The sequence below is a fragment of the Culex quinquefasciatus genome, chromosome 2 (assembly GCF_015732765.1).
Source record: "Culex quinquefasciatus strain JHB chromosome 2, VPISU_Cqui_1.0_pri_paternal, whole genome shotgun sequence".
Lineage (NCBI taxonomy): Eukaryota > Metazoa > Arthropoda > Insecta > Diptera > Culicidae > Culex > Culex quinquefasciatus.
Genome location: NC_051862.1, coordinates 207,318,814 through 207,345,850, shown reverse-complemented (window position 1 = coordinate 207,345,850; position 27,037 = coordinate 207,318,814). Strand labels below are relative to the sequence as shown.

The window sequence follows — 27,037 nt, the reverse complement described above, 5'->3', positions numbered from 1 at the left end:
AGAGAGGGATTGAACCAAAATCGGCTAATATCATTGAACTTGGGATGTTTACAATATTCCTGTATAAAACTTGAAGATCATTACAACCTCTTCAAAATACAAACAAAATACCCTTACAAACGTCCTCCCACCCTACCTTTCTCATCTCCTCGATGGTCGGATCTGGCTGCACCACATCGTAGAAAGGCAGCTGGTACTCGTCGTAGATTCCCCCGACGTTGCAGCGCCGCGCAATCTCCCACAACACCAACCCGAACGCGTACACATCCGCTCGCTTGAACGAATCAAACTGGTTCACGTTGATCGTCTCGTCCAGCACTTCCGGCGCCATGTAACGCTTCGTTCCGACCCGGTGCGTGGACGGAATGTCCACCGTATCGGTGGCCACATTGTGACGCACCGCCAGCCCGAGATCACCGATGCAGCACGAGAGGTTCGACTTGACGAGAATGTTCTTCGACTTGAGGTCCCGATGGGCGATGGCCGGTTTTCCGCGCGTTCCCACAATGTCCATGTGCAGGTGGGCCAGGCCGGTCGCGATCGAGTACGCCATCTCGACCATCGTCTTGGTGTCGATGCAGCGCGCCGTCAGGAAATCAAACAACGATCCATTCTCGTGGTAATCCGTCACCAGCCAGAGCTGAGTCCAAGTGCCATTATCTAAAATGAGAACCGAGAAACGGCAAATTAATTACCACACCATCAATCACTCTAGAACTCACCTTTGTTATCGGCAGCGATGAAGCCGAGGATGTTCTCGTGGCGCAGCATTATGGTCTGGTAGATTTCCGCCTCCCGGAACCAGGAGCACTCCTCGCGGCTGGAGAAGATCTTGACGGCGACGTTTTCGCCGCGCCACTTGCCACGCCACACCTCGCCGAAGCGACCCTTGCCGATGACCTCGACGAGTTGGATTTGGCGCGCTATGGACCGCTGGACGAGGAGGGGGAGACCGGCTGTAAGTAAACATGGAAATTAGTATTGGTAAAGAGCGCATTTTAAAATTATTTTTCGTGACAAAATGACAAAAAAATTACAAAATTGAAATGCAATATTTGAATATTACAGATACATATATCATTCAGATTACATTTTAATCTTATGATAAGTATGAAAAAGACATGAAAATGTTTTTAAATAACATAAATATACTGCTGCTCAAATCAAGTCCGTCCCATATGTAATTTTGTCAACTTTTAAATAATGATGCAGTTCGGTTCAAAATCATGTGAACTTTCAGAAAAACTAAAAAAATATAGTAGTTTATTCCAGAAAACATAAGAAAATTTCATTTTTTTGTAAAATTCTAACACGTAGCCTTTTGGTTGGGACAAATTTGCCTTGCGTTTTTCTCGGCTTGCTATTTTTTTCATATGGGACGGACTAGATAAACAAATAAGGCTTTGTTTAATCCTTTCGAAATCATTTATTGACATTTGGAACTTACATCAATGATTCTTTTTTAAAATAGATATTTTAAACAGAAATTGAGCAATTTAATACTGTTATTTGTATTATTAATTGCAAAATATTTGTTTAGCTTATTCAAAATTTGATCAGACAATTCCTCTTTTGAAAATATTTTAAAACAGTCGACTCTCTAGTTGTCATTATCGAAGGGACCATCGAAGAAGAGAGACATCAATTTGCATTTACGGAACGATTCAAAATGAACAAACAATTTGAAATATTTTTTCCTGACACCCTGCTATGACAGATAATGGCAACGTCCAACAACCAAAAATAAATGAATGACAAACTTCTTTCAAAGCATAGTTTGACAAAGAAAAATGAATTTGCAAGCAATGAGAATTCAAGAGAACATCGAGATAGAGAGGTCATCGAAGAAACAGGAGCATCAAAGTTTGCAGTTTGTAGAGACTGAAAAAATGAGAAGGAGCAATTGTAAAGGTCGAAAATCAGAGACAATCAGTTTTTTAAAGTATCTATATACCAGTTAAAATACCATTTACATTTTTGAACCTTTGAAATCCAATGAACAATTATTTAACGTTAATGGTTAAAATAAGCTTTTTGAGGCTGCAAGTATGAAATTTTTATCAAATTTGAACACGTTTTGACTTTATAATAATTGATTAATAGAAAACCATGAAACATTACTGAGTGAAATAAATAACTCAACATAAAGAAACAACAGCTTCAATACATTAAAAAATAGCATGAAGATTGTGAGGATGTTTTAAATATCTCCTTCGACCTTCAGAGATTTGAAAAACGACTTCATAAAAAAATCGATTTCCTGTTAATAAAAACTTTTTTTGCAGTCTAAGATTAAAAATAGTTGTATGAATTCCAAAAAACGCAAAATAAACTTGATTTTTTCTATTAAAACTAATATTTATAATATATTCTAAAAAAGTTTTTAAAAGTTCATCAAAGCAAATGACAACAGAACATAAGCAAAGAAAGAAGATAAAATTCCACATAATTTTGAGGCACCATTAGTTCTCTGGTGCAACGACTCATTCAAATTGTCAACCACAAATGCACGATGAAACGACAAACAAAATATCTGATAAGAAATAAGCAGCTGTCGATTGAAACAACTTTTCCCGCCTGGATTTTGGAAATGGCTTACAAAATATTCAGCAATAAAATGTTATCAAAGTTATTTTTGTATTGATTGTTTTAACAAGGTTTATTTTTGCCATATTTTTTTTTGAAAAAAAAAAATAGACAGATTACACAATGTTGCGAAATTCCGTTCATCGATTCTATTCTCAAACTTCTGCACCCGAAATCACGGTGGTGTACTCTACGAACGGACCCGCTGTCAGCGTTCAGTTGTATGGAAACAAAATGCTGACGAAATATTCCCGCTTGGGAAGGAAATTCTCACTAACTTAACATCAAGCTGCTACGCAGTTAGTCACTTTCTGCGAAGGCAACCTGTAGCAAGCAAAAAAAATCCACTCCCCGTCCGTGACAATGGCGCGTACACCATTGCCGTGACCAGGATTCGAACCTGGGTTACTACGGCCACAACGTAGGGTCCTAACCACTAGACGATCACGGCTATCGGGGAGTTGTGTGGTATGGGGCTTTTGGTTGGTGAGCGCGTTCAACACCGTTTGTTGTCGACTTGGTGGAAAACCCGAGCAACACGCGAATAAACGAGTTTTGCTTTATTTTTAGGCTTTGCGGCTTTGCGGTGTTCGTCGATGCAGTTTTTGTTTTCTTTTGAAAATTGGAAAGGTGCAGCGAAAGCCAATTTGGACAAACGAATGGAGTGAGGTGTATAGAGGTGGCATGGCAATCGAATTGACTCAATCACTTAATGAGTTAAGTGCTAACACAAAAACAAAAACAGGCAAATGTTTACATTATGAGAATCGAACTTGACGCTTCCTAGTTACTAACTGTTCGCCCTATTTATTGAATAGCCTCAATTTTTTTTTTTTTAATAAATTTAAGTCTTTTGACTAAGGCCAAAGTAAAAGCAGGAAAATTCATTTTTAATTGCTAAAAAATGATTACAGCCTACTTCAAATGAAATTTGGATATATTTTTTAAGCTGTGTTCGGACGATTACTGATGAATAAATATTAGGTGCCCAATGGAAACACATGCTTGTGTCTTAAATTTTTCGTAAAATTTCAATATTTATGTGACTATTTTTAAGGTGAAAGTTTGTAATTATCTTCATCAAACCTTTACACAAAGAGATTTGGATTTCATTGTTAATGTTCACTCACAGAAAATTTAAAAATGTTATTTTAGAGCAGTCAAAAAGATATTTTAATGTTCTGAAATCTTGAGAAAGTATTACCATCATAACAAATTATAGTGCTTAATGTTCTGTCGTAGTTAACACAGAAAAAAAATATTGTAATAAATAAAACATTCAACTAACCAAATTTTCAACCTCCTAAAATAAGACTTTTTTTTAAACTTTTATTGTTTAAATGACTTTAAGACTAAATGTTATGTTTTTCGTCTAATGAATATGAGATTATTATTTTTTTTTCTTTTTGTATTTTTAATTGATTTTTTTTTCAATAGACTTAAATTGTCCCTCCCGTGTGGAACAATCGGACCGCGCACTGGACTCACAATCCAGAGGTTGCTGGTTCGAATCCCGCGATGGGCGCTCTCAAAATTGTAAAAGTGTATTTCAAAAGTGTAAATATGGGTATCCGGCGCCGTCGCTCCGTGCCGTACTTAAACACTTAGGAGCCCAGGGCGGCGAAGTCCTTGTAGTTAAAAGGAAAACACTAGTGGTTGGTACTAGCAATGCACAGTGGTCCAGATCGCAAAATTAAGTGGAAAATGGATTTTCCGAAAAATGGTGACGTTTTGGAGCTTTGGTGTCTTCAGAAGAGTTGTTGCAAATGGAAAGGGGCAACTTTTGGTTTGGTTCAAAATTAGGGTGGTTCACGATTAGGGTGATTTTGAAAATCTAACTTTTCAGGAATATTTTGGGAATTTTTGTCTTCTAGAAAGTTGATGGGCTTGCCAATCCAAGCAACTTTGTCGAAGACACCAAATTTATCTCGTAATCTACGCCTTCTATGACCAAATTTATAAAAGCATCTGAGCAAACCTTCAAAATCAGTTTTGAACGTGGCAATTCAGGGTTAACTTTTAGAGAAAAGTGATATTCGAGCACTTTTAGAGCTCTACAAAACAAACATTTTCATTTTTGACATGTCAATTTGGACTTAAGGGTCAAAGTTACAGCCATTTAAGGTAAAAAGATGCAAATTTAAAACTTAAATATCTCAAAATGGCGCAAGCCAAATTTTAAGCACTAGGTTGCATTTGAAAGAAGAGATCTAGCACTACAAACGCTGAAAAATCTCAGGGTGTTTCTTTTAACTTGAGATATCTTCATTTGAAAAGTCTAATTTTCAAGGGAAAACCATATGGGACCACCTAACGAAATTCGAAAATTGTCCAAATATATGTTTTCCATGTAATTTTGCCCGCTGAATCTGAATCTGCCCTCAGAATTGAGCCAAAATGTCAACAAATCGATTTTTGGTCATATTTTGGGTTTCCATGTAAAATTATCATTTAAACCCAAAATATGACCAAAAATCGATTTGTTGACATTTTGGCTCAATTCTGAGGGCAGATTCAGATTCAGCGGGCAAAATTACATGGAAAAACATATATTTGGACAATTTTCGAATTTCGTTAGGTGGTCCCATATGGTTTTCCTTGAAAATTAGACTTTTCAAATGAAGATATCTCAAGTTTAAAGAAAAACACCCCTGAGATTTTTTCAGCGTTTGTAGTGCTAGATCTCTTCTTTCAAATGCAACCTAGTGCTCAAAATTTGGCTTGCGCCATTTTGAGATATTTAAGTTTTAAATTTGCATCTTTTTTACCTTAAAATGGCTGTAACTTTTGACCCTTAAGTCCAAATTGACATGTCAAAAAATGAAAATGTTTGTTTTGTAGAGCTCTAAAAGTGCTCCGAATATCACTTTCTAAAAGTTAACCCTGAATTGCCACGTTCAAAAACTGATTTTTGAAGGTTTGCTCAGATGCTTTTATAAATTTGGTCATAGAAGGCGTAGATTACGAGATAAAATTTGGTGTCTTCGACAAAGTTGCTTGATTGGCAAGCCCATCAACTTTCTAGAAGACAAAAATTCCCAAAATATTCCTGAAAAGTTAGATTTTCAAAATCACCCTAATCGTGAACCACCCTAATTTTGAACCAAACCAAAAGTTGCCCCTTTCCATTTGCAACAACTCTTCTGAAGACACCAAAGCTCCAAAACGTCACCATTTTTCGGAAAATCCATTTTCCACTTAATTTTGCGATCTGGACCACTGTGCAATGGTGGCCGACAGCTATAAAGTCAACTTCGTTTTTTTAAATTGAAGCAGAGGTAAAAAAAAGGTTAATCATATAAAGTTTAGTACTTCCAAGTAAAGTTTGTTATATTTTTTTTAAGTTTCACATGCAGATAAAAAGTTGAACTATGGAAGGTTGAAAATTCTGTTGGATGAATATTACATCTTTTTTACACTGGAACGCCCAACGCATGTCCAACTTACGCCCAAGCCTCCAAAAAAGGTGGAACGGTAACTTCAACTCGCTGGTTCTCGGGCATAACTCAACTAATCGGGACGATTCTTGTTTCCAGTGATTTGTAAGAATGTCTAGATGATTCTAAAATTTTCCAGAACTTGATTTGAACAAATCTGTAATTTCTGCGACCGAAAACATCGTTCCACCTTTTTTAAAAAGACTGCCTCCGCGGAATTTTCGGTGATTTTTATTTTACACGCGAAAAAAAGTTGGAACGATGTTTTTGATCGCAAAAATTCGAGATTTGATCAGATTAAGTTCTGCAAAGCTCTAGAATGATCTAGACATCCTAACAAATCACTGGAAAGAAGAATCATCTTGATTGGTTGAGTTATGCCCGAGAACCAGCGAGTTGAAGTTACCGTTCCAACTTTTTTGAAGCCTTGGGCGTTGGAATGTTAAGAAATTTTACCTAAAAAAGTGTAAAAATGTTAAATTCAATAGTAAATGATAAAAATTTGACCAGTTCCTGATGTTAAAGTATACTTTTTTAACATAAAATCTGCTATCATTCCCAGATCACAGATGTAATAATACCACTTTTTTCTGTACACAAAACTATTTTGTACGTGGAACAGGGATGCCATCTGGTTTTTTAAAATGTCTGTAAAAAAGTCTGTGTATGTCTGTGAATATGTCTAAAATACAAATATATCCATTTTCAGTCATGGAATCCATCAAAATTATGTTTTTAAGCATTTGAATGCTAACGAAATAGGTTTCGGTTGATATTTTTACAAAATATTAATTTAATAATGTTTTACTTTAGTCTGTGTACCTTAAACAATGTCTGACATAAGCTCAAATGCCTGTGAAACGCAGACCAATATGTGCATATGTGGAAACTTATTTATATTTGTTTGTGAACCAATCGGTTTAATAATTTTCAAAACGGATTTTTTTGTTCTATAAATCTATAAATAAAAATTGAAATCAAGCCGTTGCAAATATATTTTAAAGTTTTTACTTTAAAACACTTTTATCATTCAAATGTTAAAACAGTGGCCTGTAATTTCATATTTTAATGTTCTTTTTAATTTTTTCAAAATTTTCAAAAATTCTAAAGATTTTTAAATCAATGCAAACATGCTTTAAATGAATCTAAATGCAGGGTAATATATTTGAAATTGATTTAAGCGGATTACACTTGAAATACGATCGAAAGTTTCAAGTTTTTTGAAAAAATATCTTTTTTATCGACTGATTTTTTGGGCAAACTTTGAAGGGGAAGGGGGAGGGGGTTGACAACAATTTTCAATAGATTTGTAGTAGAACAATTCTCTACGAAATTGGTCGTTTTACTTTAATTTTAATTTTTGTACATTTTAAACTGGCTGAAACCTTTTAGGTGCCTTCGGTATGCCCAATGAAGCAATTTTGCATAATTAGTTTGTCCATGTAATTTTCCATACAATTACATTGGTGCAGTTGTTATCTAGAGCTGAGATATGGACTATCTTTCAACAGCTGATTTGTTCAAAATGTGGAGAGATTTTCCTGCACTAAGGAGAACGAATTGGACAGAGAAGAAAAAAAATTGCAAAAATAACCTTCGAAAGAAAAAAAATAATATATGAAAATTCAAAAATCTGTATCTTTTGAAGAATTTTTTATCGATTTGGTGTCTTCAGCAAGCTTGTAGGTATGGATATGGACTACACTGAAAAAATATGATGCACGGTAAATTTTTTTGGTGATTTAGCAATTAATTTTTTGTCAATCTTGATTTGAAAAAAAAAACACTATTTTTATTATTTTTTTCTGATAAGCCCTAACATCAAATGCCAACTTTTCAGAAATTTCCATAACGGGCAAAAATTCAAATTAAAAAAAATCGAAATATGGATCGCAAAAAAAAATCATGAATTTGCAATCAAAAAGTACTTTGGTGAAATTTTGATAAAGGGCACCAGTTTACCAGTTATAGCCAGTTTTAGGTAACTTTTTTGAAATAGTCGCAGTTATACATTTCCTAAAATTAGTGCCCATGTTTGCTCACTTTGAAAAAAATATTTTTGAAAAGCTGAGAAACTTCTCTATATTTAAATATTCTGAACTTTGTTGATACTACCCTTAGTTGCTGAGTCATTGCCATGCAAAGATTTAAAAACAGGAAAATTGATGTTTTTTAAGTCTCATCCAAAAAACCTACCGTTTTTTAATGTCGATATCTCAGCAACTAATGGTCCGATTTTCAATGTTACAACATGAAAGACTCGTAAATTTTCTGATAATTTCAATTTTTTTTTAATTTTTTTGAATCAGGAATAACATTTCAGAAGGGCGTAATATTGAATATTTGGCCCTTGTGAAATGTTAGTCTTGATTCTAAAAATATTTTAAAAAATATTTCTTTCGAAATATCAGAAAATTTCACGAATGTTTCATATTTTAACATTGAAAATGGGACCATGAAATGCTGAGTTATCGACATTAGAAAATGATGGGTTTTTTGGGGGAAACTTAGAAAGTATCAATTTTCCTGTTTTAAAATCTTTGCATAGCAATATCTCAGCAACTAAAAGTCGTATCAGCATAGTTAAAAAAAAAACAAAATATTGAGAATTTCCTCAGCTTTTCAAAAATATATTTTCAAGAGTGGGCAAACATGAGCACTACTTTTAAAAATAAATAACTGGGACTATTTCCAAAAAAGTTACCTAAAAGTGGCTTTAACTAGGAAACGGTGCAATTTATCAAAATTTCACTAAAGTACTTTTTGATTGTAAATTCGATTTTACATCAAAAAATTAAGTTGAAAAATTGTTGCGACCTGTACTTCGATTTTTTGAAAAAATCAATAATAATTCAAAAATTTATAACTCGCTTAAAGATTTTTTGCCCATTCTAGAAATTTCTGAAAAGTTGGCATTTGATGTCCCCTAAAACATACCATAAAATGAAAAAAAAAAAAAAAGTGTTTTTTGCAAATCAAGGTTTAGTGACAAAAAATTAAATTAAAAAATCATCAAAATTTATTTTACCCTGTACCATATTTTTCAGTGTAGTCCTTATCCATACCTACAACTTTGCCCAAGACACTAAATCGATCAAAAAGTTCCTTCCAAAGATACAGATTATCGAATTTTCACAAATCGTTTTTGTATGGATAGCTGTCAAATTTGTATGGAAAATTACATGGACAAACTAATGATGCAAAAGGGCCACTTTGGGCATACCGAAGGCAGCAAAAAAAATTCAGCCGGATTAAAAAATACAAAAAAAAATCGAGTGACCAAAGAATTTCTCAGTAGCCTTATTTAAAATATGTTAACACCACATATTACTTTTGACTGTTGTTTTTGTAAATATAATCTACGCAGAAAATAAGAATTGAAATGAACTATTGTAGTTTTCAGAATATTTTTTAAACGGTTCGAAATTGATAAAAATCGCGGACATGAAATCAGAATCATAACTTTCTAGAAATCAAGACGATATTTTTTTCCTTGTTTCGATGCCAATATTTTTGAAGTTTTGATATTTGAATAAATTTGGCAAAACATTAATATAATATAGACTCTTCAGGGTTCTGAATGGCACCCAGAATATTTGTATTAAAAAAACAGTTCAAAAATATTTTAATTGTGAATATTGGCGAAAAAAAATTAAAACCTATAAGAATACCATCAGCAGGGGTGCCGGTGGGTCTGGGGGATGAGATTGGGCTATACGGCTATATGAAGAATACATAAAAAATAATACAATAAAGTAAAAACAGATTCATCCAACTTACCCGACCCCGACCCGGACGTGGTCATCTCGATAAAGTCGTGCAGCGTCGTCGAGTGGCCGTTCAGAATCGGGTAGCTCGCGCCGCACACGGAATCCTCCGGCAGGATCTGCCGAGCGCCGCTGTTGCGCTTCCTCCGGCGGAGCATCACAAACATCAGGCTGACACAGAGCGCGAACGCCATCACTCCGCCGACGGCCAACACCATCAGCAGGGCCAGGTCCATCTCCTTCACCTCAGGTGCTGCATCAACATCATCATGTATGAACCGCGCGCGTGAAAAATTCAATTATTCCGGGGCACGTAACCACGCAGCGTGTCGCAAATGAAAATGAGTTTCCAGGAGCAGGAGGTCGGAACAACGGCCAGGTTCAAGGCGCGACGGCAGCAAAAAACGGAACACAAGTTGGAAGGAAAAAGTTTTATTAGAAAATCAGCAAGATAAATCAAAGTTTTTATTTTTTTTAGCTTGCGCTTTTTTTCTGGTTACTTTTTTTTGTTGGAGCGCACTCTCTTCTCTGGCACTGGCAGAGGTGTTTCGTTAGTTTAGAATGGTTCAAAGTTTATGAATAGGTAAATCGAGGTTTTTCATTAACATCTTTTTCTTTTTTTTAGTAAATTTTGTGTAAAAAAAAATTAGCAAACATAATCAAAATTCGAAATAAGAAAAATAATAAAACAGTGAACCATTCTATTGGGTTAGTTGAAGGAAACGAAACAGCAAACAAAAAAAGTGAAAATCTTTTAGTATGAGGAAAGAACATAGAAACGCGATAACGCAAAAAAGCTCGCAAATCCTGTTTTGCTAGTTAGTGAAGCATAAAATAAGCTGAACCTTCTGAATAGAAGAGAAAAAAAAGTGAGCTAGCTCTACCATGCAGCTGCTAACAACAACAAAAAAATAACAAAGAGTAAAATAAAAGAAAAAGAAGCCGGAAAAAAGGATTAGTATCATGCACAACCACTCTATACTTGTATGCGAGTTTTTCTATACGATTACGACCACCATCACCAAGGAAAAAGCAAATTTGTATTAAGAGCATGCGTGTGTGCATAAGTTTGTATGAATATGAGGAAAAGAGTTTTTCGTCACCCATCATTTTCCGCGCGTCTCGAGCAAAAGCAAACACACACAACTTGAAAAGCTCAAGCCATAAGCAGCAGCACTTTTTCGCATTATTATTCCCAACATGCAATATTTAGTACTGGTAACCACACACCAACACACTCACACAACGCAAAGCGAAAACAATAAAAAGAAAAACATTTTCCCGAGCGAGTCTTTTTTTTCCGACGGGAAGCTGAAAGTTCAATAAAAGTGCACACACAAAAAAACACACACGCGCAAACGCCGTTACCCACTTGTCAAAGGATGGTTAGGGTTTAATATTTATTTAGTACTTATTTTTATCACCAACCATGCATAACAAAACAGCACCGCGACGACGGACGTACGGAGTTGCTGATGTTTTGCCTGGTTCGAAATGACGTTGCGTCGATTTTGGAGTAAACAGCAGTTGGATGGAAAAGAAAAATAACAACTTCCACGAGATGGGACGCGGTTTTCTCCCAATGTTTGGCAGTGCAAAATTTGTAGCGTGAAATTGCACGTTAACGCCACGGAAGAGTTGCAGTTTGGATTGGTACACAGAGTAAAAAAAGTTGAAATACAGTACGTTTGAAATTTGAATATACCTTTTTTATGCCTTTTCCCTAAATGAGTAAAAATACATTTACTTATAAAAAAACCTGTAAATTTTCTCGATTTCAGTTATGTAATTAAATATGACGCAAAATTTGAGTAAATAATTTTATATTATAAAAAGTATGTAAGTTACAACAGAAACTGGCCAAATTTCCATTCTTTTCCATGCAATTGCATTTTCATACAAAAATTTAAAAAGATGTAAATTTACACATTTAAAATAAGTAGAACTATAATTTCCATAGAAAAAATTTTCATCGCTTTCAACGCGAAATCTGTATAAATAATTTTATATTAGTAAAAGTATATAATTTTACACCTAAAAAATTAAAATAAAAATAATAAAAAAATTTTTTTTTTGAAAAGAAAATTTCTTGAATACTTTATTTTTTAACATAAAGGCCGTTGCAAATATTTTTCAAAGTTTATGTCGCCCCCTCTTCAAAATTTGTCCCAAAAATCAGGGGGCAAAAAATATTTTTTCAAAAAACTTCAAAATTACAATAAAAACAGAAGTTAAATCAACTGAAAACAATCTTAAATGCATTTTTCTGCATTGATAATCATATTTAGCATGTTTGGGATGGATTTAAAATATTTTGAATTTTTATGAAGTTCCAATGCACAGAACCGCAAAAACTTTTTTTTTTCGCGAAAAATAAAATTTTCGTCAATACTTAGATATTTTGGAAACTAATGATTCCTGGACTGGACTGGACAGGTGTATAATTCATTTTAAACACCTTTTTTCATTCAAATGTTAAAACCATGGCTCGTAAATTCAATTTTTAAACTTTTTTATTTTTTTGCTCCTCACCCCCTCGAATTTAGTCAGAGGCAAGGGACATAAACTTCAAAAAATATTTGCAACGGCCTAAAAATCGATCCATTTTTTCTGAGATAATGGCATTGGAAAGTTTACTGCTGTTTGCCTGTATATTTATTTTTTTTGTTTTAGATTTTATTATTTCTACCTTTCCAAGCTAGAAATTCTCAGGAACGAAAAGACCAACCTTCAATGTTTGTGACACGAATTGATAGGACACTTTTTCAGGTGTTTAAAAAATATTTATAGAATAAAAATGAAAGTTTTCTTCAAAATTTATCTAATGTCAGTGATTTTTTTTTTCAAATATTTCAATTGCAATTTTGATATAAGTAAAAAAAATGCAGAAAAATAATTTGGCCAGATTTATTGTTATAATCCGATTTTAGCTGTCTCAGACGCAAAAGAAAGGTGATTAGTTTGGCTAATTGGGAAAAAAAAGTAAGAAGTTTAAAAAATCTAGCTTAACATTTGAAAAGGTCATATACATACATAAAATGCTGTTTTGAAGGTCTCGGGACAAAAGAGCAAATGTCTGAAAATAGTTTTACATGATTCCTCGGAAAATTGATTATATCAATTACGAAAATTTTGGTAACCTAATGTGTATAGGTAATCGCTGAAATTTTCAAGTTATCGCAGTTTAAGTGAAAAAAAAAAACAATTTTTAGCCGTTTTCGTCATTTTCCCATTCTGCGCGTGGCGCGTCGAAAAACCCAGTTTTTTTTAATCGTATCTCAGAAAATTGAAAACATAAATTCACCATTTTTTGATATGATATGTAAAATTTTCCGAGCAGCAGCAAAACAGCATTTTAAGTGTTAAGTGTTAAGCTAGAGTTTTTAAACTTCTTACTATTTCTCCCAAATAGCCAAACTTATCACCTTTCTTTTGCGTTTAAGACAGCTAAAATCGGATTAAATGGCGCGGAGATATGATTTTTTTTAAAGTGTTTTTTTGCGAAAATGGAAATTTTTCGGACCGCCCTAACTCGGCGTAGGTCACCCTAATGGCCAAAAAAAATACGGGTCTGATTATTTTGGCCAAGGAACCCCCAGAAAAATGTTGAGCCCGATAGGAGAACTTTTATTCGAATCTTGCTGTTTTAGTGGGGAATTGCTGAATTTACATATACAAAAATTGTCATCGCTGGAAAAAACTTTACTCGGTTTTAAATGTAAATCTGTAAAACTTATTTAATATCAGAGAAAGTATATAATTTTACATCAGAAACTGGTATAATTTCTTTTCTTTTCCATGAAATTTTATTTTTACAAATTTACATATTTAAATTTGTCGATTTTAAACTCTTTTGATACTATGATTTTGCTGATGTATTTTGCATTTATGCTGATCAGACTAATCTCGTCTCGAAAAATGCCACCGGGACCGTCTGGGATCGAACCCAAGCCGACTGGCTGAGAGGCAATCACACTTACCCCTACACCACGGTTCCCTCCCTTTTCCAAAATTGTTGAAAAGACAAAAAATTGTTTGGCTTGACGTTTGAACCCAACTTTTTTGTTATTTTATCATTCTTATTTTTTTGCCAATTGAAAAAAATCGTTCAAATTGAGAAAAATTTCTATATACATATCTCAAAGTAATTGTGGTGCTGTCTTGCCCCTTGCAAACGATACAGCTTTTTTTTAAGCTGGTCTGAAACGTGGTTTTTACACTTAAAACCATTTTTGAGCACCAGCTTGTTAATTTGTAAGGCCAAATGAACGACCATAAATTTTAATGAAGTAAATGATTCTGAAAAAAAATAAAAATAAAGATAAAAACATAAGCCTGTCCGACTGACCCAAAAGACAAATCTTAACAGTTGAAATAAAACTATCAATGAAGGTTGACATTAATTCATGATCTGTTATAGCTGGGCTTGACCGAACAACGTAGCACAGTGGTAACGCTTCCGCCTTGTAAGTGGTAGATCGGGGTTCAAATCCCGTCTCGCCCGTCATTTGAATTATTACCTTTTTTCTATTTTCTAAATTTGAGCTGTTATTTTTGGTCGAAAATAACCTTAGATTTAATTCTGTCTGCTAAAACAGCCCCAGGTAGCCTATTTCTAACTGGCCATGACAAAAGATTATCCGAATTTTTAGCTGCTGAACGAATACAAATTTTTGTTTTGGATTTATAACAACACCCAAACGGCGGTAGCATGTGATGCAGGCGGCATGAAAGTATATCAGAATCTGCATGAAATCTGTCCTCATGCATTTTTTGCGATATAGGGGTATGACATTTTTGCCCGTTACCGACAATCATCGACATTACCGACGGCTTTTTGGTTGTATTTTACAAAAAAAAACCATTAACAGAATGAGGATTGAACCACCAATTTCTTGGTTATTGATCCGACACGCTACCACCGCGCCATGGACGCTTAATGAAATGTGAGTGGATGAGCACCGACATATTCTTCTCTTTGGAGTGTTGCTCGAGGGCGGACCAGCATTATATGTGTTGGTGAGAACTGCAGATCGCTGACATGTCTACACGCGGGCAAAAATGAGCTATGAGCTTACTGCAAAAAATGTTATAAAATGTGACATTTTCTGCAGCAAATTCACTGTTGCAGATTTTGAGATATATTTTTCCTTTGGGTGAACTTTTTTCAATACCTCAACCAAACTTCATTGCAATCTTCCATAAATACCTAAAATTCTCGAACGGATCTTTTATTTTGAACATATTTCTAAATAACAGCTTGAACAATAATGTGTTGAATGTTTCCAATTAAATTAAAACATCTTTAACAAATCTCAAAGATATTGCATTTTAAAGTGGAGATAGATATTGTTATTTGTATTATAAACTCTAGTTATATGAAATTCCCAAGTAATTCCACTTTCCGAACATTAATAAATTTAACTGGAGTTAAAAATGAGTAAGCATAATTTTATCAACCCCAGATTTGTACTGCTTTAATGTGATTGCAATATTAGTTTTTTTTAGTTGAAAAGAATTAAAAATTGAAAAATGCAGTTATGCTAAATGCTTTTAACATTAACAGTTCCATCTTATTAAAATTCCAGCTGCATTTTTTCTGAAATATATCAATCTGTCCAAATCGAATCACAGAATATCCAACACCGCCAAGAAAAAAAAAATCATCCATCGCAGCACTAAACCCACAGGTTATTATTTGCCTATAAATTATGCAAATGCGAAATTCGTCGAATTTTCGACGGGGAGAACGACTTCAATCGCGTCGTTCGATACCACCTCCAACACACACACATACTCACAGCAAAAAATGGTATCACATTTCCCGGGGAAAAATGATAGCACCTTTCCTGTCGTCTTTGTGTCAGTCGCGCCGGAATTTATCCAAATTCCGAATGTCCGTTAGCTATTTTACGATGAACAGAAGGAGCGCACTTCCTTTCTTTTTTTTTGCCTTTTTCTCCTTACCTTCAGAACCTTGAGAGTCCTCACAGGGAGAGGAGGAAAAAGCACAAGGAAAATCGTCTGGGAAAAGCTGCGGAACCAAAATCAGCATCGGTGCGGTTGCGGTTTTTCCGCTGCCCTCCCTCTTGGGTGCGACAAAAAGTTTTGTGCCGGGGATCTGCTCCGCTTTTTCTTCGAGCAAGAAAAGCTCGTTTTTCATGTTTTGTTGCGAGCTTGGAGCTTCGGTTTCTGCGTTTTGCGGGGCGCTGTTATTTCTCGTTAGAAATAGATAACTTTTCCCAGTCGAAACGTGCCGCCACTGTGTCAATAGCGATGATATTTAGCGAATTTATGGCCGTTCGAAGGACTCTCCGAGTTGAAGTTGTGGGGTTTGTGGGGGATGTGTGTGCTGTTGTAAAAGTCGCCCGGTGAACCGTAATGGCTGAGCGGCGACTTATTTGTACGGTTTTATTTCGATAGCCAGAACTGTGTGTGTGTGTGTGTGACCTTGTGTGGTGAGAACAACAAGTACAAGTAGAACAACAAGTTACGACTGTTTTTGCTTCAGGAATAACAATCAAGTTTTTTTTTTCCAAAAACTTCTGGTTGATTTGTTTGGGACACGAAAACACGTTTTGTATTAATTAACTATTTTCGTTGACATCTATACAAAAACTACATAGTTTTATTTTCAATTCTATATATTCACAAAGAAAATTAGAAAAGTACAGGTCTGTTAAAAAATAACAAGAAGCGATTTTTTTTAAAAAAGACCTTTGGAAATACTTATCAGACTTTGAATTGAATATTGAAAATCATTTTTTTAAAGATTGAAAACAATTTTACGTGGTATTAATCTGTGCCTAAACTCCATGAAAAACGGGAAAAGTTTTTCAACAAGTGTGATCAATCTTCAAGCTTAGTATCCTGCCCATTCACCTCTAACATCAAAATGAAGTGGCAATTCTTGCCTCCTGTAAGGCGACACACACACACAAAGAAACACCTTCTTGCCGGATCATTCCCGTAACCCCATCCCCTTAACATGGCCGTCCCATTACAAAGACACTCCCAACAAACAGATTTACCTTTTCGTCCTGATGTCAAACTCCCGAACGAAGCAACAAACAACACACACTCACAGGATGCTACCGACACTTTATTTTGATTAATTGGCAGCCCAAAATTGTCGCCGGTAACGACACAACCAGCGATGGCAACACTGCCATCGGCAACGGCTGGGGACCATATTCGAGAACTGGAGGGGTTTCATTGCTCCCTGGAATGGTTGTTTTCTGTTTTTGCGCTTGTTTTTTTTTTGTTTGTGCAAGTGACTACATCACTTTATCAAATGTGGCGCGAGATTTTTATGTCTCCAAATAATGCGATCCTTTCCAACGTACTGAAATAACAGCAGCAGGGCACTAAAAATAAAGAGGCAACAACTAATTCCCACGTGGACAGCAACATATTTGGGCGGTTTGTGCGATGAATTTTGAAAAATGAATGACTCGACGAAATATGATTTGGCAACAAACACACACACGACATCGTCGTCGTATGGTGAGCGAAATGGGTCCCACCGGGTAAAACAAACGGGAGGACATCAACGAAAACCGTCACGTAGCCCCGAGATTGAGCGACACTTTTAATATCCCGGGCCCACCACTTGATCTGACCACAGATTTGTGCGATTTGTCAGGAACTTTTCTGTTTTTGTTTCGCAAAGTTTGAACTTGGGACAGAAAGGTAAACTTCGTCCTGATTTGAGGAGACGTTCAAGGAGAAATTTTTGGTAAGGGCACATTTTTTCAGAATTTAATTTAATTTTTGATTTGCCAAAATTTAAACATGAAAAAACACAGATCATGAGCTTAAACAAGCTTTCTCGGTAAAAAATAAACAGTTGGAAAAGTATATCTAGGATTCTGGGACGCGAACTCCACAAATAGAACCGCTGTCACATGATTGCTGTGCTCCAAAAAAGTTCTTCGCCACACGCACGAGATGATTTCGTAGGAAATATCCTATGACAAGATTGATGTTGTGAGGGTGGTACAACGGGAAGTATAACAAATGCTTTGTAACCAAATTTTATCTTATATGGCCAACACAAACGAAAATAATCGATTTGTTATTATTTTCATGACCTGAAATTAATGAATAAATCCAAAAAGAAACTTAAACTTCAACTAAAAAGTTAATGAAACTTTTTTTGTTTTAGATAATAAGACACATTTTGAAATACATTAATTAATATTTTGGTCATGAAAAATTCCAATAAATTCTTATCAATCAAAAAACTTTAAAGAATCTAGTAATAAATATGTCCAGATTTGTCAGCCTTTACAGTCACTTTATAAATAAAATAAATAAAAATATCCTGAAAATATAATTAGAACAAGGGTCATTCCATCTGAAGCGGAACAGCATTTGAAAATTACCCTCTCCGATCCTGCTCAAATTTGGCAGGGCTGTTGATACTATCAAAACATGCAAGAATCCCGAATTTCATCCAAATCGGACCACCCCCTCCATTTTTGTACCTCCCCAAAAAATCGACTTTTTGGCGATTTTTGACCAAACCTCCTAGTTTCAAATGACGATAACTCAGGAACCACAAATCTTAGATGGGGTATCTTTTGAAGGAAATTGGACGTAGAATTCATTTCCGTGATCGAAATTTTGATTAATTTATTTTTTCTACCTGTATTGCGCAATTGAAAACTTTAAATGGCCGTATCTCAAAACACCCCAACTTATTTTTTTTATTTGACCTCACCATCGTGTTCCCCGGCCAATTTTACATAAGAATCTCTTATCGACAGAAATGAATATGTTTCGTTTCAGAGATATCGAATTTTAAAGTTTAGTGTTTTCGAGATTATCTACATCAGCTTCATTCGCCGCATCTGCTAGAAGCACACAGGCGGGCCGATCAATAACTGCTACCTGGTCATTTATTGAAATAATATTTCATCATAAATAATCTTTACCAAATTGGGCAAAAATTAACTGTATAACACTGTAGGAAACTGAAGTTTAATCGCGAAACATCTGCTCAAAAAAAATTAATGAAATGAATTTCTGTGCTAACCCACAGGACAGAGCAATAACGACACACAGTAAAGGGCAGAATTGGATTCCGGCGAAGCGAGCAGGAAAATGCAATTAATCTTGTTAGTAACACTGAACAATAAGTGCACGATACATTATTGAGTAAAAAATATGAATTAAAATGAATAAAATTTGTTGATACGTTGTACTCTAGTGAAGGACGATCACAAGGAGTAGGAAAAGGATTTCTGGAAAGTATAAAATTGAAAAATGTAAGCAAATCACAAAGTTTGATCTGCTTCAAAGCGGCTAATTCCCCAAATTTAGTTGCGATGATTTCGACACCGTCCGAACAACAGTTTTTTTTCTTCTTTCATTCTTGGATTCTTGGAACACAATACGGCTGCTGTCCTCACTGTCGTGATCGGGGACTTTCTTTTATAATAAAAACACAGATATTTTGCAATTAACAAACAACACGTCTTATTCTACAGAAATTAACCACAAAACTGATTTGACAATCTTCATTCTCTCTTTCGCCGGCCGCGCGCATCTCGTTGTTTTCTCGCTCGTTGTTCTCTCTCGCAGCTCGCTAGCGCGCTCTCGCACTCAATCCACAATTAGCTAACAAGGCAATATTCATGAAGGTGCGCACTTTTTGTTGCGCTCTTAACTCTTATTTATGAATTATATCAATCTTATAATAAATACTCATTTAATAATTTATTACATATTCAATCCTGCAACCCATAATCCCTACACTCACGTATAAGGATTTTTTTAAATTAAATGTACCTTGACCAATATCATCTTTCAATCAAATGGAGCTGGCTAACAATATAAAAATTGATTTAATATGATCAATCTTTTTAACCATAAATCAGATTTGCCAAATTATGGTAAAGTGTCAAAAGTAAACTATAATAATGATAATAATAATAATAAAGCAGGTTTTGGGGTTCTTGCTTAATGGCACTATTTTGCTACCGCCCATGATAAAGGCCCTAATCATGGCCTCGGAGGTACTTTGAAACGGTTAGCAACACGTAAAAAAACGGTGCATTCAAAATTACCCAATAAATATTCCTTTCACAAAAATAGATTGATCAAGGTAGGTATCAGCCATTTGAATAAATATTTGCGTAATTTTTTTTAAAATTTAAATTAAATTATTCATCTCCCAGAACACCAGGTAGCAGTAATTGATCGGCCCGCCTGTGTGCTTCTAGCAGATGCGGCGAATGAAGCTGATGTAGATAATCTCGAAAACACTAAACTTTAAAATTCGATATCTCTGGAACGAAACATATTCATTTCTGTCGATAAGTGATTCTTATGTAAAATTGGCCGGGGAACACGATGGTGAGGTCAAATAAAAAAAATAAGTTGGGGTGTTTTGAGATACGGCCATTTAAAGTTTTCAATTGCGCAATACAGGTAGAAAAAATAAATTAATCGACATTTTGATCACGGAAATGGATTCTACGTCCAATTTCCTTCAAAATTGAGTCTAAGACCGACCATCTAAGATTTGTGGTTCCTGAGTTATCGTCATTTGAAACTAGGAGGTTTGGTAAAAAATCGCCAAAAAGTCGATTTTTTGGGGAGGTACAAAAATGGAGGGGGTGGTCCGATTTGGATGAAATTCGGGATTCTTGCATGTTTTGATAGTATCAACAGCCCTGCCAAATTTGAGCAGGATCGGAGAGGGTAATTTTCAAATTTGCACTTTTTCGTGCACAGTTGAGATGGAATGACCCACAAACAATATTCACAAGACCGCATAAGCTTAGAAAATTAGAAAAATAGGCAAGCAAAAACTATCTTTACTGCCTGCAAAACTTTTTTCGTAAAATTGCAATAATTCGTGATGTTTATAAGTAAACCCCTTATGTCTATATATTAAAATTTTTGTAATTGTCTGCTCTACAACTTTGTAGAACATTGTTACACTCTAAAAAATAACCCTGCAAAGTTAGAAAAAACACTAAATTTAAAATGAAAAATTTTGTTCTAAATTAAAAAATGACCCTTCTAGGTCAATGAAGATTCGAAAAGTACATTAAATTTCCCATAAAATGACATGTTCCAAAATTTTTTACAGTCGAGTAACGGAAAATAGGAGAATTTTTAAAACTTTTTTAGTGTTTTTTCGATGAAAAATACGTTTTTCGGAATTCTGAGTACGCCATCAAATCGGGCGTCTAATTTTACATAAAAGTTCCTTTGACATCAAATTTCTATCTCATCACCGTTTCAGGCTGCAAATTATTGAAAAAACACCTTCTTTTTTCGCATGTTCAAAAACGGAAGGGGTCGTACCGCCCCTCCGTCACGAGATATCAAAAAACGGACCACGGATTCGTGATCAGGGACAAAAGTTACCCCTTAGGACAAAGTTTCACGCAAATCGAAGAGGGGTCGGGGCAACTGCTGTGTGAGTTGGCGGAGAATTACCCTATAGGAAGTAAAATAAAAAAAAAATTCGCCTACTTTTCCAGAATTCTAGATTACTTTTTCAAAACAACCAATGCGCCATGGGTTTCCTATCTACATAGAACGTTTTGAAAAAGTAAGCGGGAATTCTTCTTATAAAAATCTACAATTTTGCCGAAGACTTGTCGTCTGCATCAGAATATTTGAAAGCTGTTTTTTTCTATTTATGTCCAAAATCTGTGGAATCGATTTTTGTTTTTTTAAATGAGCAATTCTCTACAAAATCGGTCTTTTTTCTTAAATTTTAATTTTTGTATTTTTCAATCCGACTGAAACTTTTTTGGTGCCTTTGGTATGCCCAAAGAAGCCATTTTGCATCATTAGTTTGTCCATATAATTTTCCATACAAATTTGGCCGCTGGCCATACAAAAATGATGTATGAAAATTCAAAAATCTGTATCTTTTGAAGGAATTTTTTGATCGATTTGGTGTCTTCGTTAAAGTTGTAGGTATGGATATGGACTACACTGAAAAAAATGAAACACGGTAAACAAAAAGCACCAATGCTTTTTTATTTAACTTTTCATCACTAAAACTTGATTTGCAAAAAAAAAAAATATATTTTTTTAATCTTTTGATATGTTTTAGAGGACATCAAATGCCAACTTTTCAGAAATTTCCAGGTTGTGCAAAAAATCTTTGAGCAAGTTATGAATTTTTGAATCAATACTGATTTTTTCAAAAAATCAAAAAATTGGTCGCAAAAATTTGTCAACTTCATTTTTCAATGTAAAATCAAATTTGCAATCAAAAAGTACTTTAGTGAAATTTTGATAAAGTGCACCGTTTTCAAGTTAAATCCATTTTTAGGTGACTATTTTGAAAATATTCGCAGTTTTTAATTTTTTAAAATAAGTGCACATGTTTGGCCACTTTTGAAAAAAAAAATTTTTGAATAGCTGAGAAATATTCTTTATATTTTGCATTTTTGAACTTTGTTGATACGACCCTTAGTTGCTGAGATATTGCCATGAAAATCGGACCATTAGTTGCTGAGATATCGACATTAGACAATGGTGTGTTGTTTGGGTGAGATTAGAAAACATCAATTTTCCTGTTTTTAAACCTTTGCATGGCAATATCTCAGCAACTAAAGGTCGTATCAACAAGGTTCAAAAAAACAAAATATAAAGAATATTTCTCAGCTATTCAAAATATTTTTTTTTCAAAAGTGGCCAAACATGTGCACTAATTTTAAAAAATGAAAAAATGGAGTACTTTTTGAATGCAAATTTGATTTTATATCGAAAAATGAAGTTGAAAAAATTTTGCGACCAATTTTCGATTTTTTGAAAAAATCAGTATTGATTCAAAAATTCATAACTCGCTCAAAGATTTTTTGCAAAACCTGTAAATTTCTGAAAAGTTAGCATTTGATTTCCTCCAAAACATATCAAACAATAAAAAAAATTAAAAATAGTGTTTTTTTGCAAATCAAGTTTTAGTTACAAAAAGTTAATAAAAAATCACCAAAATTATGTTTACCGTGTATCATTTTTTTCCAGTGTAGTTAGTATCCATACCTACAACTTTGCCGAAGAAACCAAATCGATCAAAAAATTCCTTCAAAAGATACAGATTTTTGAATTTTCATACATCATTTTTGTATGGCCAGCTGCCAAATTTGTATGGAAAATTAAATGGACAAACTAATGATTCAAAATGGCTCTTTGGGCATACCGAAAGCACCAAAAAAGTTTCAGTCGGATTAAAAAATACAAAAAAAATGAATGACCAAAATCTGAGAGAACTATTCAAATGGAACTTGGCTATTTTGCATAATTTGCTTTTCGATACAAAGCTCAGCATAATTTTGCGGGCTGGTCATACAAAATGGGCATGGAATTTTCTGACTGATTTGGTGTCTCAGCCAAAGTTGTAGGTTTTGATCAGAATAAAATAGGCACGAGAAAAAAAATGCATAGCGGAATTAAAAGGAACAACTCGTCTCTTTGTATTCACAACAAAAAAAATAATAATTTATTGAGCTTTAAGAAATATTTTGAATTTGTATTTTTTTTTTTTGTGAGAATTTAGAAATACTTTATAAAAGAAAAGCCCATAGGCAAAAATATTTTGAAAGGCTGATAAACTTTCCTAAACGAAATCGTGTTTTGATTTTTTTTTTAACTTTTGGAGGCAGCATTTCAGCAACCAGCAGTCCGATCCACTACACAGTAAAAAAAAATCATGGTAATAGGGGAAATATACCCATTTTAATCACACTAAGCCGTTCGACCAATTCTCATCACTTTTGCCGTTTCTGCTATTAAATCAACATTTTCAGATGTTTCAACAATGGAGAGTTGCTTGCTCACTTTTATTTGAGCTATTTATTACTTTGGAACAGTCAAAAACACTTTATATAAGCTGTAGTTCATGATCAAAGTGCTGATAGGCCGATAATAGAAATAGGCTGAGAAAGGGTATAGTTCCCCTATTACATCTGGGAAGGGGTACATTTTTTATGTCCGAAAAAATGTGTAATATTACCACTGAAAATGTGTAATTTTACCACTTTTCTGGTGTGGTTATTTTTTTCAGTTTTAATTGAGGTAAAATTACATCATAAAAGAAGTAAAATTACATCATAAAAGAGGTAATCTTCATCCTTTCAAAATTACGCCTTCCAAATTTACACATTTTCTACTGTGTAAGTCAAATCATAAATTTTTTTTGGAAATTTTGTCCGAAAATTTGGAGAGAGTTTTCTCCATAAAGTGTTTTTTATTGCTTAAAACTTAACATTTTTTTTCAAAAAAAAAATGGATGTAACTTGAAAACAGTTGACTTCATCAAAAAAATATATCTCCGATACAAAATTTTCGAAAATTTAAAAATACGTGTTTTGTTTGAGAGTTTAATTGTAACAACTCAAATAAAAAAAACAGGAAATTATTTTTTCTTTATTTCAGTTCAATTCTAACTCAACCTTCAACTTTGCAAAAGACACCAAATCGATCAGTTATTTTTTCTCAAATTACAGATTTTCGAATATTCATGCCTAATTGTGCTCGAACTGAATGAAGCCTTTTTGAAATTAGGTTTTCCAAAACTAATTCCAAAAAGGCTCCATTCAATTTGCAAATAAAAAACATACACAGAAAAGTCAATTAGCGAAATCGTAGAGAATAACCCAGCTGTCAATCTTTTAGCAAACAAATTGTTGATAGTTTATCGAGTTATTGAAGGAATTTGTTGCCATATAATTAATCCAGCACCAGCGATGGAATAATCATCATCAAAAGAAAATCTATGGACGTTCATCAAGAGAAAAAATCCGAAAGGAGCATGGCTCTCCTCTCTCGCGCACGAAAGATCGGTAAAAAGAATCTAAAAAAATCATCATCTTGATTATTCGGTGGAATATCCTTTTCATTACTACACTTGCAAGTGTAACGTCACACGTCGAGAAATGACGTGTCACATTTTGTAGATGGGCAATGTGTGTAAACAAAATGAAATAAATATTATTAAGTGGAGCTGACAAGGAAATTCACAAAAAATCATCAGCAGATCGATTTTCTTGGAGAATTTCGGGAGCGATTTTCTTTTGCGTGATTTGCCTCCTCTCTTTTTCGCGGGTGAAGAAAGTTCGCAAGCGAAATTGATTTTTTTGCGATTATTCCATCCCTGTCCAGCACACGCACAGATAATGCCTGCTTTCCCCAGGAAAAGTAAGATAAATGATGTGATAATAAGGCGCCTCCGAACGTTTAGCCGGTCCAGGGATTTTCCAAGTGATCAACGAAATTGACCTCGCTTGATATTCGAGCTGGTTAATGGTAGGTTTTATTCCGTATCTTGCTCTCTGGCGAAGCTTAACGTAATTATCTAAATGAAGCAAATAAACAAAATCTATCCCGCTGAGTCTTAATCTTAGTACTGATTGATTGTACGATTGAAAAACTTAAGTCATTTGTACTAATTTAGTGATTTGTATATGTTCTTCAGTTCCCGGAATTTTCGTGAGGACGATTCCATATAATCGCCCGAATTTGTCAACTTCTACGACCTGCAAAAATGGAAAACCCTTTCTTACTTGAGGTTCCACCCAACCTGGTGGGCGGTGCGTGCTGCTGCTGCCGCTGACAGGGTGATTAAACATTAACTAACCCCGTTCGGAAGGGCCCTCTGGGGAGATCTCTGTAACATGAAAACGAAAAGAATTCCACGAAAAAAGGAAAACAACGCCACACAATTCGGTGCTGGGTGAGAATGAATGCGTTTTACGGTGTACCATTAGATGTTGTGGTCCCCTGAGTGGACATTCGGACACGGGACAACACGAAGAAATGGATGGTGGTGCTTGGGTGGGCGGTGAGATAACTGATGTGTGCGACCCCCATAATATCACGGCACGGACAAGGACCATACTTTCACATTTTTATGACAAACGGCAACGGTGCGTAACGATTGCGGGAATACGTGCCACACAAATAGACTGCGAGGAGGTGCTTCAAGAAGGACATGATGTAACATTGAAATCTCTTGGATAGCTGAGATATTTGCTAGAAAATCTATTGATTTTTGCAATTTTTTGGAGTCTTGCCAATCAACTGAATTTTAAATGAACAAAAATCTCCCTCAGACTTTCTAGAGAATTTCTTAGCTACGACAGAAAGATCCCAATTTTTACCCTAGAAGATATTGGTGATGACTCCAAAACAAAACACTCTGAAGTGATTAGTTTGATCCCAAGATGATCTACTCTCCCCCCACAAAACACGTCACAAATGAGAAGACTGCACGGACGCAACAACACGACGACCCTCAACGCAAAATCTTACATTCGGTAGCATTGGAAGCCGTACCGTAATACGGTTCCGACGTCGACGACGTTCCGTTCGGGAAGACAATCTGCCCGTTGCAGTAGTTGCTGTCACAGCATCCCATCGTGTGGTACCGTCCGACGGGGGACTTTTCCCGGCACCAGATCGGATTGTCCGGCGGAGTCAGAATCCGTCGTTCGAGACATCTGGAAAAAGTGCAGAAGCAGGGTGCTGTTATCGGTCGGTGATGATTACGCGTTTATTGCAACTTCTGCGAACTGATACAATGTCCACCGCGAGGTCGTAAAAGTTTCGCGACTTCCGTGGACACAATGCATGGTGATGGCTTCACAGCCGATACCGCACCGACCAATTTGCTACACTTAAGGGATCGTAAAAAAGCGAAGACTTTCCATCGCACAAAGTGCATTTACAACCTTGTAGACATCAACCCGCACGAACCTGATAAATGGATACAGAAGTCAATTAGTTTAAAATTGGCGGACGCTGCTGGTGCTGCTGCCGGTGGAGATTATTATTATGAGGTCATAAAAGTGGACCAGTGGCTCCATAAAAAGACAAGACACCTCGGGACCGCCCACCACACGAGACAGGTGTGTTGCATCGGGACGTTACCAGCAAAATAATTACCTTGTCACCCAATAAAGATCTCGATAAATTACCGATAATCTGGACCAGACGTGGACCTGCCTCTCGGTTTTGGTGAGGTTTAAGCTGACTCTTTTATTTGCAGTTTACACAAGGTGAGTACGAGATTCACACGCACCGAAAATGGATTGTGGACTTTTTCTTTTTGGAGAAAGTCAAAACAGGTAGATTTTTGAGGATGATTGCATCAGCGTAATGCTTGAATACCGATTCATTTGGACTTTTTTTTTCTACTCTTCTGTGTTCTGGTAGCTACTGTTCAAATCTGGACTTATTTATATAAGGACCTAAGAACCAATGAAAACATTT

The 27,037-nt window shown here is 35.1% G+C and overlaps 1 protein-coding gene and 1 non-coding gene across 2 annotated transcripts in view; both read right to left on the bottom strand.

The window, feature by feature from the left end:
• LOC6050974 (TGF-beta receptor type-1) overlaps positions 1-27,037 on the bottom strand; it is a 140,264-nt gene that overhangs the window by 7,125 nt on the left and 106,102 nt on the right. The window contains exons 5-8 of the mRNA XM_038251674.1: positions 26,078-26,265; positions 9,804-10,043; positions 723-956; positions 137-660 (exon numbers count right to left, since the gene is read on the bottom strand). Of these exons, the coding sequence (XP_038107602.1) occupies positions 137-660; positions 723-956; positions 9,804-10,043; positions 26,078-26,265 (1,186 nt within the window). The remainder of the gene's footprint in view (positions 1-136; positions 661-722; positions 957-9,803; positions 10,044-26,077; positions 26,266-27,037) is intronic.
• Trnah-gug lies at positions 2,966-3,037 on the bottom strand. Its single transcript has one exon. It is a non-coding gene; the product is annotated as a tRNA-His (tRNA).